This window comes from Cyprinodon variegatus, unplaced genomic scaffold, assembly GCF_000732505.1.
Source record: "Cyprinodon variegatus isolate N-32 unplaced genomic scaffold, C_variegatus-1.0 Scaffold376, whole genome shotgun sequence".
Taxonomy (NCBI): Eukaryota; Metazoa; Chordata; class Actinopteri; order Cyprinodontiformes; family Cyprinodontidae; genus Cyprinodon; species Cyprinodon variegatus.
Window position 1 is genome coordinate 43,063 of NW_015150829.1, and position 14,405 is coordinate 57,467.

Genomic DNA, 14,405 nt, shown 5'->3' on the forward strand with positions numbered 1-14,405 from the left:
TTTATGCCCAATATTGAAGCGTGGTCTGCGCTGTTATTCCACGCCACAACGCCAGAGGGACAATCACAAACTAGTTGTAGGTCTAGATACGGCCGAGATGGTGAGGAAGTTGGAGCAACTTTTATGCGACAACGGAGGGACATGAAGGTGAAACAGTGCGGGGAACCAGGTGGAAAAAGAGTGCCAGCGTTCTTGCGCACCTCGCTCTTCTACCGGGTCCAACTTCAATGGCGGTCATAAAAACAAAACAAGCTGGTAAGGTACCAAACAGGAAATACTCATAGTGTAGAGCGGATGTAGATTTGACCAATCAGAGGCCTCCTGGGTAACCTACAATTTCGGAGAGGTGCAGCAGAGTGTCTGCAGAAGGGGCGGGGCATATTAACCTTCACTGCGACACACATGCAGACGACCTGGAATCTGAGTATAAATCAGCCTGTATACACTTAAGCTTTGCCCCGCTTGTTGTCTTGCAGGCTGTGAACTCTCCAGCACCGGCTGTGCTTCAGGCATCCATTCTCTGTAGAAGTCGACCCGCTTCATCATCAGAATCAGCAACAGGACAGAGAAAACTTTTCATTTGAGTTGATGGAGTTCTGCCTTAAGGAGCTTTCACTGACTGACCTTCGATGTTGGACTGAAAACCCATCCAGGCTGTTCTGCAGCTTCCACCAAACTCCTCTGTGGGTTTCAGGCCGGCGAGTTTTTCCATTAAATCTAGTTTTTTTTTTCCGTTTTTTTTTTATCTCAGGATTTGCTGGAAAAACAGCGAGCACACTGGCCTCTTTTCTTTGGTCCGGTTTTGGTTCTGCTTCACTCACTGTTGGCAGAGAGCAGCTCATAGGACGTAGATGATGTTGATTGTACACTGCCGTTAGAACTGATCCCAGAACCGACTGCCAGGCTCAACAGAACCGACCCGAACCAAGCAGTGAACCAGCAGGAGAACTCATTAGATCAAACCCAGCCCAGAGATCTGGGCCAGAACCCCCAACAAAGGATCAGCTGTCTGGATGTTTGCTGGGAACTGGAAGGTACCGGTTGGTTTCAGACAGTTCAGACGGAACGCTGCGGTTTAAATTTGGTCTTGGAGCGGCTGCTGGGAAGGACCGACACCGGACCGGACGGCGAGACGCCGAACCAGATGGACATCAGGGAGGAGGAACGTCTGAAGATCAGCTGCTGAAACAACAAACATCCAGAACCACAGATCAGTCCATTTCATCGGAAGCGGCGCCGAAGCAAAAGCTGAAAGGGACGAAGGTTTGATGAGGAGCTGCTGTCGTTTAACAGACTGAAGGTTCAGTCCGGATCCTGCTGCTACTTATTTACCCGAACGGAACCGTCTGCCGGGTTTTCCACATCCTGGTTACATGAATTAAATCCCAGCACCAATTAACCTTTCCCTCTTTTAGTTCCACTTACCTGATTCAAATCTCCAAAAGTCATTTAACCTGAAAAAAAAGTCCAACTCAGTGATCGGCTGTTAGCTAACCACACTTTCTTCAACCTTTTTTTTTTAGGAATTAGACCTGAAAACCTGTTTGCTCTTTACCACCTTAAGATTCCTGATTTAAGGTGGTCCAGAGGAAAACTTTATGAACATTTGAGGGATCAGGAAACGTCTTCAATCCAAAATCTCGAGCTGCTGTTCTCATCCTGAACTCTAGATGGCAGTAAAGGATTTAAATTTGGCTGCATTCATCACTGAAATGTTTGTCTTATAAATTTGCAAAACAAATCAGAAAAATATATATTTTTAAATTCATGGTATAAAAATGAACTTCTTTTTGGAGGATGGTTAAAATGAATGAGGCCCCCTGGTGGCCATTCTGTGAAGCGTCTGCTGCTTCATTCATATCAGCTTCTCTGAGTTTGGATTGTTTTTCTCAGTTGGAGCTGCAGCTTCGCTTCATGACGTTTTTCTGAAGCGCTGCGACCTGCTGAACCCAAAGTTTTACTCCAGAAATACACGGTGTCATCAAAATAAAAGCTCAGCTTCTCCTAGTGTTCATATTTAGGAGCATCAGGGCTTTTTTTTAGTTTAAGTTTTATATTTTCTTTCTTAGGAAATTTGGCGTCATTTCAACTTTTGTTTTGTTTAAAAAATCTGGATATAAAGGAAAGAAAAGTTGAACAATATCCCAGAGTTATTAATGAATAAAAAAACTAAAGTATTACATTTTAATTTCAGTATTTAACCCTTTTATCTGAGGTCTACCTGTTGATTATGAACCAAGTGGTGATGCCGTATTATCAGCTTCTTGTTGCTATGTAGGTTCTGTCAGTTGTTTAGGTACCAGATCAGTACTTTAACTGGATTTTATGATGTTTATGCATCAGTTTTTTCTGCAGAGCATCATCTAAAGCTTTTATTTTGGCGGGTATTTAACAAACAGAGTATTTTGAGGACACCGTGTGTTTTTGTTGCACGGCTTTTAGTGAATGTGAGCAACAAAAAGCCCAGTTTTTGTTAAACAGCTCGGTGTTGTGGCCTTGTGGTTCCGCATGTGAATCTTGAGACGTTCCTCTGAGCTTCAGTGTTTGGGTTCAGTCGCCTCCATCTAGTATGGTTCCACTTCACTGTTAGGTATCGGATGTACTGTACATACTGCTGATGAACTGCTCCTCATTGCTGAGGACTTCTTGTGAAACTGTTGCTTTAGGTTTTTGTTTTTTTTCTAAGGTTGTAAATGTAAATCTGGATTCTGAGCCAGAACTGGTTGGGACTCGCCGTTTGAAGGAACAAAACCCGCTGACGGTTCTCTGGACTCTCTGAAGACTTTCACGGTTCTTTCTCTTGCTTAGTGTGTCCAGTCGAAACTCGTACGTCATTGGTGCCATTTCTCTTGTGCATTGTGTCACTTAAAAGTTTGACCTGAAACTGTCACCGAGTTTTAATGTGTTGGAACAAAGTAAAATGTTGCAGATATTTTTGTTGTCTAATTTTATTACATGTTCACTGAATTTGAAGCAGTTCTGAGATTTTGCCTTTACTTCAATAATCAAACTCTTTGCAACAGGAAGATGTTTTAGGAGCTGAATCCCAGGAACCGTGTCAAGAAGGTAAATATAGAAAATGTTGAGGTTTTTTAGACCAATAAAGATTTGTGATCTGTCCACCCACCATAACCTCACTGACACAGATCTATGGGAGAAAAATAAGGCCTTTTCTGTTTTGCTTTAACACACTGATGTGAAACTGACACTTATTTAGTTTTAAATAGAATGATTCTATAGGGTATCTGGTCCTTAAGGTCTCTAATAGGGTGTGTAACATTGGTTGGGCTGAAAATGGCATATTTGCTGTTCTATGAGCCCTAATGTTAAAAGCCCTAGAATGAAACAACAGGTTTTCTTCCTTTTATTGTATTATCATGAATATTTAGATGAGCTGTGCGCTAATTGGTTGGTTTATGAGCAAAGCTGCTGAGCAAAGACGCATCATAGCAACAAGCACTCACTCACTGAAACATCGAATTGTTGATACGGTAGGGTGACCAGACGTCCTCTTTTTCCAGACATGTCCTTCTTTTCATACCTAAAAAAATGTCCAGGGGAGGAATCTTAAAATCGTCCGGATTTTGGTGAAATAAAGTGCAGCAGGCCAGAACCAAATAAGGCAACATCCCAGAGTTTACGCCAAATCTGCTTCGTTTGGATTCGCCTGTTTTTTAATGGAAGTTTATAATCGTGAGATTTGCATAGAAAGGAGGTGTTGATGAGGTTTGAGCTTCTCTGTACGTCCATTTCACCAACTGAACTATCGTTATTTATCTATGACAATGGAAATTTGGTTTTGCATTCTATGACCCCTTTAAAGATCGGACTTAGATGGGTCAGAACCAGACATTTGTGCGGTTCTGACCAGCCCAGCCCTCAGAACCACAATATAAATAGGGGCCGGCTAGCTCAAGTGGTAAGTCACCCGTCCTATGAACAGGAGACCTGGGTTGGTATCCCAGGTGGGGGGGAATGAGCTGTCAGTGTGGGTCCTTAAGCAAGACCCTTCACACTAGTGGGGCGTTGTGTGCCTGAGCAAAGACCCTTAACCTACACCTGCTCCCTGGTCCCTGTTTTTTTATTTTGACCAAAATCACCTGATATTTACGATAGAAGATTAGGGCCACTGAAAAAGTAAAAAAAAAAAAAAAATTAACATGTTTTTTAAATATTATTCCAGTTAAATATAGGAAAAAAGTCAAAATTCTGACTGAACCCTGACAGCTAACAAACATGTTAGCATCAAGCTGTAGCCATGTCTGTTTTAGAGACTAAACCAGCTCTGTTGTTTTAATCACCTTCTGCTCTTCCATTAATGAAATAGCATCACCAGGGACGCCTTGGCCACTTAAAAAGTCGCCTAATTCCCTTATTTTCCACCAATGTGTTACTGGCCCTCCCAAACATCTCACATCTTTGTCAGTGAAGCTGAGTTCTCCCACATCTCTTCCTTCATGGTGCCCATCTACATTAAGATCCACAATTCTGAGATTAAAGTCGGAAATCTGAGATTAAAGTCAGAATTCTGACTTTTTTCCCATATAAAACTGAAATAAAATTTAAACATCAATTAACTTTTTGTATTTTTTCCAGTGGCCCTAATCCTCTTCTGTAGATATTGTACATTTTTGCTATTATTTTTCTTTTATCTTTTAGTCAGCTGTCCACACATCAGTATTTTACTTTAGACTTAGACAGCTTTTATTGTCATTAGTTTTTTTAAATGACAGCTGGTCTAATAAAACCTCTAATGAGGAATAAAGTTAGTACTTAGTTTATTTTTTATTTTTCACACAGATACAGTTGCTTCCCCTCCTCACCAGCTGGTGGCGGTGGTGAGCCTTGTTAAACTTTCAGAAGGAGAAGCTATCCTTAGCTTAGCTTAGCTTAGCTGCGGTGTTTCTGGCGGCTGTCATGGCTTCGTTCCGGGACTGGAGGGCCTTCATCCGGCAGCGGCTGGCGGCGGCAGGTGACGAGGTTCTGTCGGCCTGTGAAGACACGGTGGTCCGATGCGAGGAGGAGAACCGGCTGCAGAAGAAGATGATCGATGTGATGAAGTCCGAGATGGAGGAGCAGCGAGCAGGTAGGGACCCTGAATGCATCACAGCTGATGGTTCTGCCTCCTTCTGTCCCACATCATCCTGTGATTAATGTTTATTCTTAACGCCTCATCAATCATCTTTGACAATATTCTATTTTTAGGTGATTTGAACAATTAGAAAGAAAATCATCTATTAAAGAAAGAGCCACCAGGCTGCAGCTTATGTTCCAATTTTAATCCTGGGAAATGAGGCCCAGTGTTCAGCATGTAGTTTAATCCTGTGGAACCGGTGGTGGCAGCTCATGCTGTGGGACAGGGGAAGTGGGCGGAGCCTAATCCAGAAGCATCCTGGAAGAAAACAGGGATGTGTTCTAATTCATGGGCTGCATTCACTACCACATATACATCCAGGTGTCCATAAATAATGTAATTATGGTTCTAAAATTACTTATTTATATCCTTAACTCACTAAATAATGCTAATAAACATCTTTAAAAAATGTTTTATGACTTTTGTGAGACAATTTTGATGCTTTTTACATTTTTTTTTTGTGAAACTGCTTCTCTGATGTCATCATTGGACATGCTCAGAGCAGTCCGGCTAAATCTGATTAAACCATGTTTATCTGCATTTTAGTTGTTAAATCCAGAGCCGAAAAAGTTATTTCCCGGAAATAGCGTAGGATCCCATTTCCAGGGCAGATGGGGCACAGAGTGAGAAAACAGGATTTTAAGGCATTTATTTTCTAAGGAATTACATTATTAACCTTTCAAACATATTTTAGTGCGTTTACTGTTTTTGGAGAGGGAAAAACCTTATTTATGTCTTTTTAACAAAATTAAATCGAGGGCGACCCGGATGTATATTTGGGTGCCCAAATGACCTGATGGCGCAGGACGGATCGTGCTTCCGGGACGGATCGGGTAGTGACAGGCACCCCCCTTTTAACCCCTTGACATCCAGATTTGTGTGTAACAGTATGTGTGTATATATCCTGTAAGAGAAACAAGAGCTTTCCAAAGGTTCCTGTTCACTGAATTTGTAATAACCGGCACTGAGGAATGCACATGCTTTCTTTTTAACACAAAGGGTTTGTTGCATATTTGCAACAATGGATGCCAAGGGGTTAATATCTCCAATTTCACATTTTAATAAAGGAAACCACCAATAGTTTTTAGATATGAAATGTGTAGGTATAACCCAGGTATAACCCAGAGGAAAAGTGTGAGGATGAATACAGAGATCAATTAAGCTAGAAGCCCTCTACTCTATAACCAGAGCTCTGCTATATTCACATCATCACTAGCCGTTCAGATTCAATATGCATATAAATACCCGATAAAGAAGCGCATAAAATATGAAAATAAAATATATCCCACTCAGCATTATTTATAAACTAAATCAATCCTTCTGTCTTTGTGCAGTAAGTCATAAGCCTTGTTTACGCCACCCTTTTGAAACCGTGCAGAGATCGGTCCGAGGATGATAACCTAGATAACTGTTGAGTGTAAATAGCACACACAAACGAACCGCTCTAAACCGGTTCTAGTTCATCAGTAGGAGTCGGCGCCGTTCAGTTCTGGCTCGGTTCTCTGATAACAAAGAGAGCATCAGCGGAACGCGTCATCTCCTTACAGTCAGCCTCCGTTATCAGGAAATCTCAGTCGTTCATAAAAAAATCCTAGCTTCCCTGCAGTGCCACATGATTTCCAGTGATTCTGCTCAACAGTTTGATGAGCCTCAACGTCTGTCGTTGTTTCCTGCACCTGTAATCCCTGATTAGACTATCGTTTGTCATGTCCACTTCCCAAAAGCCGACTCTTTTAAGTAGATTCACCAAAGGCAGCCTTCTTCGTCCAACTCTCCACATACAACAAAATATCAAAATTATAACCAGATTTCATGGATGTTACGGGCGCCGCCATGTTGATTCACTTGTTTCCCTCTAGAGAGCAGTAGAACCGTAGGACGAAGCGTGCAAGATATGTAAATGGTCGTAAGGAACCAAGGTAAACTGATCCGAGCTCGGTCCGAACTCGGCACGGATCGGTTTCAGAGGGGTAATCGAAATGGTGCTAATGTATCTCCGTTTAGTGTCAGCCATTGAGGCGAGAGAAACTTTTAACAAAAGCAAATCTAAAATGCAGATTGTCGCTAGCTTAACTTGACTGTAAACATTTTGATCTAACTGACCAATCAGAAAATGGTGACATTATGCTGAGCCCTCTAGCTTTTCCTGCAGGGAAAATATGAAATCTGATTGGTTGAAGAAAACGTTCTTCACTAATATTTGCTAAGGTAAGGTCAGACAGCACAGCTGATTCTGAAGCCTCTGTGCAGATTTGATTAGCATAGCATCAAGCTAAGGCTAAAGCCCAATGCAGCATTTGTTCACCTGCAAGAAAATCCAGAGTTTAAAGATGTTTTTTTTATATGTCCCTGAATCCAGACCTCCTCCAACAACGTGACGTAAAAGAAGAAGAACAGAAGGTTCTGCTTGATGAGCACCTTTCCAGCGAGGAGAGAAGTTCCACCCTGAGAGAGGAAGGTTATGAGCCTCCTCAGATGAAGACGAAGGAGGAGGATCCAGAGGCGATGCTGATTAAAGAGGAAGAACAGGAGGAGCCCTGCACCAGCTCACAAGCAGAGAAGGTGCAGGAGAAAATGAAGGATTCCTGTGAGGAAACATCCAGTGGAAGTGAGTCCGCTCCTGAGGCCAGCAGGTCCGCCTCCAGCCAGAGGAATCGCCGTAGGCCCAAAGCCAAACTCTGCGTTTGCAAAATTTGTGGCAAATCTCTCACACAGCAAGGCTTAGCGATCCACATGAGGATTCACACCGGCGAGAAGCCGTTCTCCTGCCAAAGCTGCGGGAAAAGTTTCCGTCACCTCCCCTCTTTGGATCTCCACATGAAAACCCACAACGACGAGAAGGCTCACGCCTGCAGGAAATGCGGGAAAACGTTCAGAAGAAGCGACAAACTCCTGCTGCACGAGAGAACGCACAGCGACCAGAGGCTCTACCTCTGCAACGTCTGCGGAAAGAGCGTTGCCGACCCGTCGGCTTTCAGGAGGCACCTGACCATCCACACGGACGAGAAACCGCACACCTGCAAAATCTGCGGCAAGAAGTTCAAACACAGCAACACCCTGCTGTGCCACAGGAGGGCGCACTCGGGCGAGCGGCCGTACGTCTGCAGGCTGTGCGGCAACAAATTCGTCAGCGCGTCAAAGCTGAAGAGGCACACGAAGACGCACACCGACGACAAACCTCACGTCTGCGAATACTGCGGGAAGAGATTCATCCGGCTCCACCGGCTGAGGGACCACGCCAGGACGCACACCGGCGAGCGGCCGTTCAGCTGCCACACCTGCACCAAAGACTTCACCTGCCACTCCTCCCTGAAGGCTCACCTGAAAACTCACACAGGTGAGCCATCTCAGACATAAACCAGCTCTGAAGATGTTTGCCCTCGATTGACGAGGATTCAAAGAACTGGTTCCTGTTTCAAATCTCGGAGTCGATGGCTGAACCCAACAGCCTCCATGTCGGTTCTGGAGGAAAAGGATTTTCACGGCGCATTCAAACCGAGCGCGGTGTCCGCAGTGATTTCCTCACACCACCGCTCTGCATTTCATTGTTTACACCCCTGGATCGCATCATCAAACAGGAGGAGCTTCAGCTGTGTGAAGCTGAAGCAAATAGACTGAATGGTTCATTGGTCCCGGTTTGAGCATTTCAAATGGTCATTTTGTAAAAATGTAAATAAATGAACTAAAGAAAAGATCATGTGTGCTGCTGTTGTTTCAGAGATATTAAAGGTCACCCAGAGGTCAACTATCTTATCATCTAGCCTACTTTTTCAGTGCTTCTTGATTTATGCAGGTAAAACTGCACTTTCAGCTGATGATGTCACCATCCCAGCATCTAATTTGGTAGTGTTTTTAACCAATCTATATCTACTAGGGCAAACCAATACAAATTAGTTACATTAGCCAAAACACTTGTGTTTAATCACAACTTTCAAAAGTCTGAGATGGGTCCTAAACCATCAACTACAGGAGTAGAAGTCCATCTCTTACAGCTGAAACCATTAACAAGACGACAGTTTTCAAGAAAGCAATACTAGTTTAAAACCATTACATTTGTAAACAGTGGCTTGCTCAGATTTTGATCATTATATTGTTTAACAATGAAAAGTTGTCTAACCAAACTCATTTAAACCAACTAGATTGGTTGGAAAAAAAAACGAATCTATTTTTAGAATATTTCTAAACTCTATCCAACTCTTCTACAAACTCCCACATCTTGACTGTTTAAATGCCTGCTAAAGTTGATTATTTGGTTCATCTCATAACATCACTACCAAACAGACAGCAGCAAACATTTAAAAACAAACTGTGAAGAGCAGTGTTGCAACTTAGTGCTTTTGTCGCTTTATTTAGCAACGTTTCAGACCCCTCTAACACTTTTGTTTTAAAAAAGAACCTAGCTGCAAATCTAGCAACTTTTTTCTGCTACTGGAGACTTTGGAGACAACATCTAAAAGCAGCGAACTCTGCTCTCCAGAGCAAGTAGATTGGTAACCCCGCCTCCTGCTATCCATGCCTGTCTTTGCCTAGGGCCCCAGATTTCCTAAATCCGCCCCTGCCATGAACAGTCTCAGATTCAGGAAATTTTGACGTGTTTTTCCTCAAACATATGAATAAAAAGTAAAATCTTTGTGCTCAGATGTTTCTGTCTGATGGGAGGAAGAAGACGTTGAGCTAAGGACCAACCTTCAGCAGCTTTTCTACAGTAGATGCTGACCTTTGGTTCTACTGCATGGAACTAAGAGAACAAAGCAAAATAAAACTGTGGCTTCATTAACCAGCAACATCACAGCGCTAACCCATCATAACTGAAACACCGCAGCTGTTCGCCTTCATTTGCTTGTTTTTTTTTTTTTTTGTGATCGGGTTAAATAATTGTGGTTTACACATTTAGGTACTTATCATTCTCTAGTTCTCTTATTTGGGTTTCTATCATTATTATATTTTAGTTTTTGTTTAACTGTTCTTATCTCCATTAACCCTGGAAATCTGCCCTGACAAAGATGGCAGCCAAGGTTTCTGCTCTTTAGCTTTTTATATTTAAATTTTAACGTGTTTTAATTTCATTTCTTGATTAAGTTCAGTTTAACTCTTAATAGTGTTATTGGAATCCAGGACCAGACCTTATCACCTTTAACGTTAAGAAAAGATGGATATTTTGATGATGTCATAACAATGTAATAACAAGAAACGCCAACTTGACCGAATATATTAAGAAATATAACAAAAGTGCTTCTATAGGAGATTAATGAATACCACTGAGAGTAAAAGACACATTTCGTTTAGTACAACATAACCTTAAAGGCATTAATCCTGATAATCCAGTTATATTTTTTAGTTTATAAACCTAAATATAATTGTTAACTAGGCTTATTAACTTTTTAACTTTTCAATTAGCTTTTTACCTTTTTTTCTTGACTTTTATCCAACTTAATTTACTGTAGGTAATATACGATTGAAGGGCTCATCTAATTGGACAAATACCAAAATAAGATGTGCAGCCATGTAGCAGCATCTTTGCTGAATGGCTGGATATAGATCTTTTGCTTCTAGATCTATGCAAGTGATGAAAAACGGTAACTTGCCCTATAAACGGTTAATGATCTGAACTGGTCTGAGTTACTGGACTGTCATAATTGGTCATAATGGTTCCACTCTAATGAATCTTTTGAGCAGTGATGCTTTGTTATGCAGTCTGTTGGTTTGGTCTCTTTCATAAACTTTAGCTTTTTTGTAAACTGAATTTTTTGGGGTCAAAATAAAAAAGCTTCTTTCCTGTTTTACTGTGACTCTTTATGCCTTTTAACCCAAACTGTGTGAAATCACAGACCAGTGGTGTCAGAGTCGATGATGTTGAAAACAGGGAGAACGTCTGAGTCAGACAGGCAGCTGCTATATATAGATAATAAATAAATCATTTTACGGATCATTTGATTAAAAAGATCCACAGTTTTGACCCACAGGGATAAACCCTGTTAGGTCCTGAAGTCCAGGTGAGTTAAAACTGGGTCCAACCTCCTCTGAAGTCTTTCCTAAATGATCACATCTTATCCAGATAGATTTTATTCTGTAAATACTTTAATAAAATCAGTTTTAGGTTTGAATAAATTGATCTGTAGTGTTATTATTTGACCACAAGAGGGCGACATTGTGTCAGTATTATAAACAAAAACCAATCAGTGGAGCAGATCTAATCACATATGTCAAACTGTAGCTTTAACTCCTGAATCACTTTTACAGATTCATGACCATATATTTACAGATAGATATATACATGTAGAATGTTTGAAAGAGGAGAAATATCTAGTTTTTCACTAAAACTGTCCAGTTTTCCGGCTTGTTGTTTCCATCTTCCAAAGTTTGTCCAACAAACACATCATTGTTTGCTTTAGTAAACCTCCTCCCTTGGATGTTGTTCTCCACTGAGGACAGGATGTGGATATACGGGTCTATAGATCTGGATCACAGCTGACATTGAAAACTAAACTAAACAGGAGGAGCCAGAGAGGTTCATCCATTACTACTAAAAACTAGGTGGAGGTGACCTGATGAGTTTATCTCTTCACCTGCATGAGCCACTCTCAACCATTGTCCATCCTTTTCTTAAAAAATATTTTGTAAAAACGTTATTCAACAACATCTGAAATTAAATCGGTGTGTTAAAAGAATCAAAAATGTAAAGCTATCTGAAGATTTCTGGCATTTTAAAGAATTTAACAAAATAAGAAAAAAAAAATGTAATGAAAAACAATCAATTACAGGCAGAAAAAAACATTTTTCCAAACCAATTTTCTTTATAACATAAATTATGGAACACAGCAGATGGAGGTTTGGTGCTTGGTGATGCTTTCAATTCTATTCAGTTTATTTCTATAGCGCCAATTCATAACACACGTCATTCCGAGGCACGTTACAGTTCACCAGATCATCCAGTCAGATTGATTCAAAGTTTTCTATCTGAGGAAAACCAGCTGATTGCATCGACTCAAAGGCAATCCCTGAGACTAAGCATGCTTGTAGCGACAGTGGAGAGGAAAAACTCCCTTTTAACAGGAAGAAACCTCCAGCAGAACCAGGCTCAGTGTGAGCGGCCATCTGCTGAGGCCGACTGCGGTTCAAGGAGACAGAAGGAGAGATACAAAAAGCAACTGTAAAAGGCCCCGTCCAGGAAACACACAGCCAGGCAGATAAGCTCCAAGTGAAGGATGAAGAGAGCACATCCAGTCAGTCACAGTCAGAGAAACAGGACTACACTGAAAAACAGGCTGATCTCCAACATCTAGAAACAAAGGTGTTGATGGCAGCAGCACAGCTGATATTTCTCTCCAGGGTGGAGTCACAGCCAAACAGGAACAGACCAGATGTTCCAAAAGCAGAGAGAGCAGAACGTTAGAGATTGAACTAACAAATTCTGCTGAGTGAGAGAATAGAGATAGAATGAATCCCTATGTCTTCCAGCAGTCTAAGTCAATAGCAGCATAACTATAGAGATAGCTCTGATCTGACCTTTGGGAACGATGAACCAAAAATGACCCATGAACAGAGCCCTGAGGAACCACGCCTGGTCTCTGCACACAGAGCTGAAATCAAACCTTTCCAGTCCGCCGATCAAACAAAGGAAAGTCTCTGGATTTGCTGAAAAAATACAGCCTTTGAACCAGGATCATGTAGTTGATCAACTTTTGTTAGAGATGTTCTTGCTCTGGGATTTTTTAATTATTTAGGAACATTTTTGTCTTTTTGTTCGTATAGCTGATGCGTCCTGTTTCTTTCATTGAAAGCCTAAGTGTTTCTTTGTTCTGTAGAACATAAGGAGAAAAAGAGGAACAATCTTCACTTCCTGCACCGCCTGCTTTGATTAGAGGGGAGAGTTTTCTCACGATGGGAATTAAATGCTGAAAGCATAAACAAAAATGTTTACTGTAAATAAACTAATAGAAGTTCTGCTCCATCAGTCAGAATCAGGTCTCCGTGTGAAACATCTGAATGAAAAGCTTTTACCAGCATCCTCTCTCCATCACGTCCAATCAACAGTCTGGTGACATCAGGGTCAGAGGTGAGATCAGAACATCTGCTGGACTCCTCCTACTGAAGGCTGGAGTGTGAGGGGGGGGATTAGCTCTGTCTGCAGAGACACGGTGTCAGGATTCCCTCCTGGGACTCTAAGGAAAATGTCTTCATGTGAATAATTTGACTTTAAGAGTCGGGTTCTTTAGAGTGGACAGGAAATGATCGTGTCTTGGTGTGCTTGTAGAAGACGGAGGTCAACTTCTTCCCTTCTCTGCTCCTTGGGAAACACTATCAGATGGGAATCTCCTCTCGCACACATCCTCCCACCTCTGCCCTTCCTCTGGTTGGGCTGCAGCCTCTCAGCTGGGAGAAGGCGGGAAATGGAGTCCCAGGCTCTCCGTCCACAGTGGGTGACCTTTATCCAACATGTCCTGCAGCGATACTCTGCTCTGCAAACCAGAGGTCACTGAACCTGGAGGCGACACTAGAAGCTCAGAGGTTTATGAAATCACTCTTTGGAAAAGTGATTCAGTCCGAATCCACGGTTGTTAGGTTCTGCTATATCAGTTTCTTAGTCTATTCTTAGATTCTGGTCTTTATTAACAATATCTGTTGGATAGTTTCTTTGTGTCTGAGTTACAATAAGAAGCATGTTCCTTAAACCTATAAGAAGTGGCAATGAAGGTCTTTGAGAATCCAGCTTCTTGAATTTATTACTAAATATCAATATTCAGTGCAGCATAAAGCAAATCAGTTCAGTTTATTTCTATAGCGCCAATTCACAACACATGTCATCTCAAGGCACTTTACAGTTCAACCAGATCATCCAGTCAAACTGATTCAGTTTTCTATCTAAGGAAACCAGTTGATTGCATCGACTCATTGACTCAAAGGTAATCCCTCACGCTTGTAGTGACAGTGGAGAGGAATAAACTTCCTTTTAACAGGAAGAAACCTCCAGCAGAACCAGGCTCAGTGTGAGCGGACATCTGCTGAGGCCCACTGGGGTTCAAGGAGACAGAAGCAGAGATAGAAAAGGTAACTGTCAACCAGCTCCTCAGGCGGCGCTGCCCAAAAAACACACAGCCAAGCAGATGAGCTCCGAGCCAGCTCCCATGTCAGAGGACAAAGAGAGCACATACAGTTAGTCACAGTCAGAGAAACAGGACTACACTGAAAAACAGGCTGATCTCCAACATCTATAAACAAAGGTGTTGATGGCAGCGGCTCAGCTGATATTTCTCTCCAGGATGGAGTCACA

General features: G+C 41.9%; 2 protein-coding genes across 2 annotated transcripts in view; both read left to right on the plus strand.

The window, feature by feature from the left end:
* Positions 1–1,777, plus strand: part of ptpro (protein tyrosine phosphatase, receptor type O) — a gene marked incomplete at its 5' end in the record, with an annotated part of 34,430 nt that extends 32,653 nt beyond the window's left edge. The window contains one exon of the mRNA XM_015386745.1: positions 477–1,777. The remainder of the gene's footprint in view (positions 1–476) is intronic.
* Positions 1,778–4,843: 3,066 nt separating this feature from the next.
* Positions 4,844–8,806, plus strand: LOC107092337 (zinc finger protein 250-like). Its single transcript, XM_015386744.1, has 2 exons — positions 4,844–5,086; positions 7,494–8,806. The coding sequence occupies exons 1-2, from the start codon at positions 4,918–4,920 to the stop codon at positions 8,489–8,491; spliced, it is 1,167 nt and encodes a 388-aa protein (XP_015242230.1). The 5' UTR covers positions 4,844–4,917; the 3' UTR covers positions 8,492–8,806.
* Positions 8,807–14,405: the final 5,599 nt, after the last annotated feature.

Bases quoted from the DNA above. Each gene is read 5' to 3' on its own strand.
- LOC107092337 (XM_015386744.1), top strand. From the start codon at position 4,918: ATGGCTTCGTTCCGGGACTGGAGGGCCTTCATCCGGCAGCGGCTGGCG. The intron at 5,087-7,493 runs GTAGGGACCCTG...CCCTGAATCCAG, and splicing joins GATGGAGGAGCAGCGAGCAG to ACCTCCTCCAACAACGTGAC.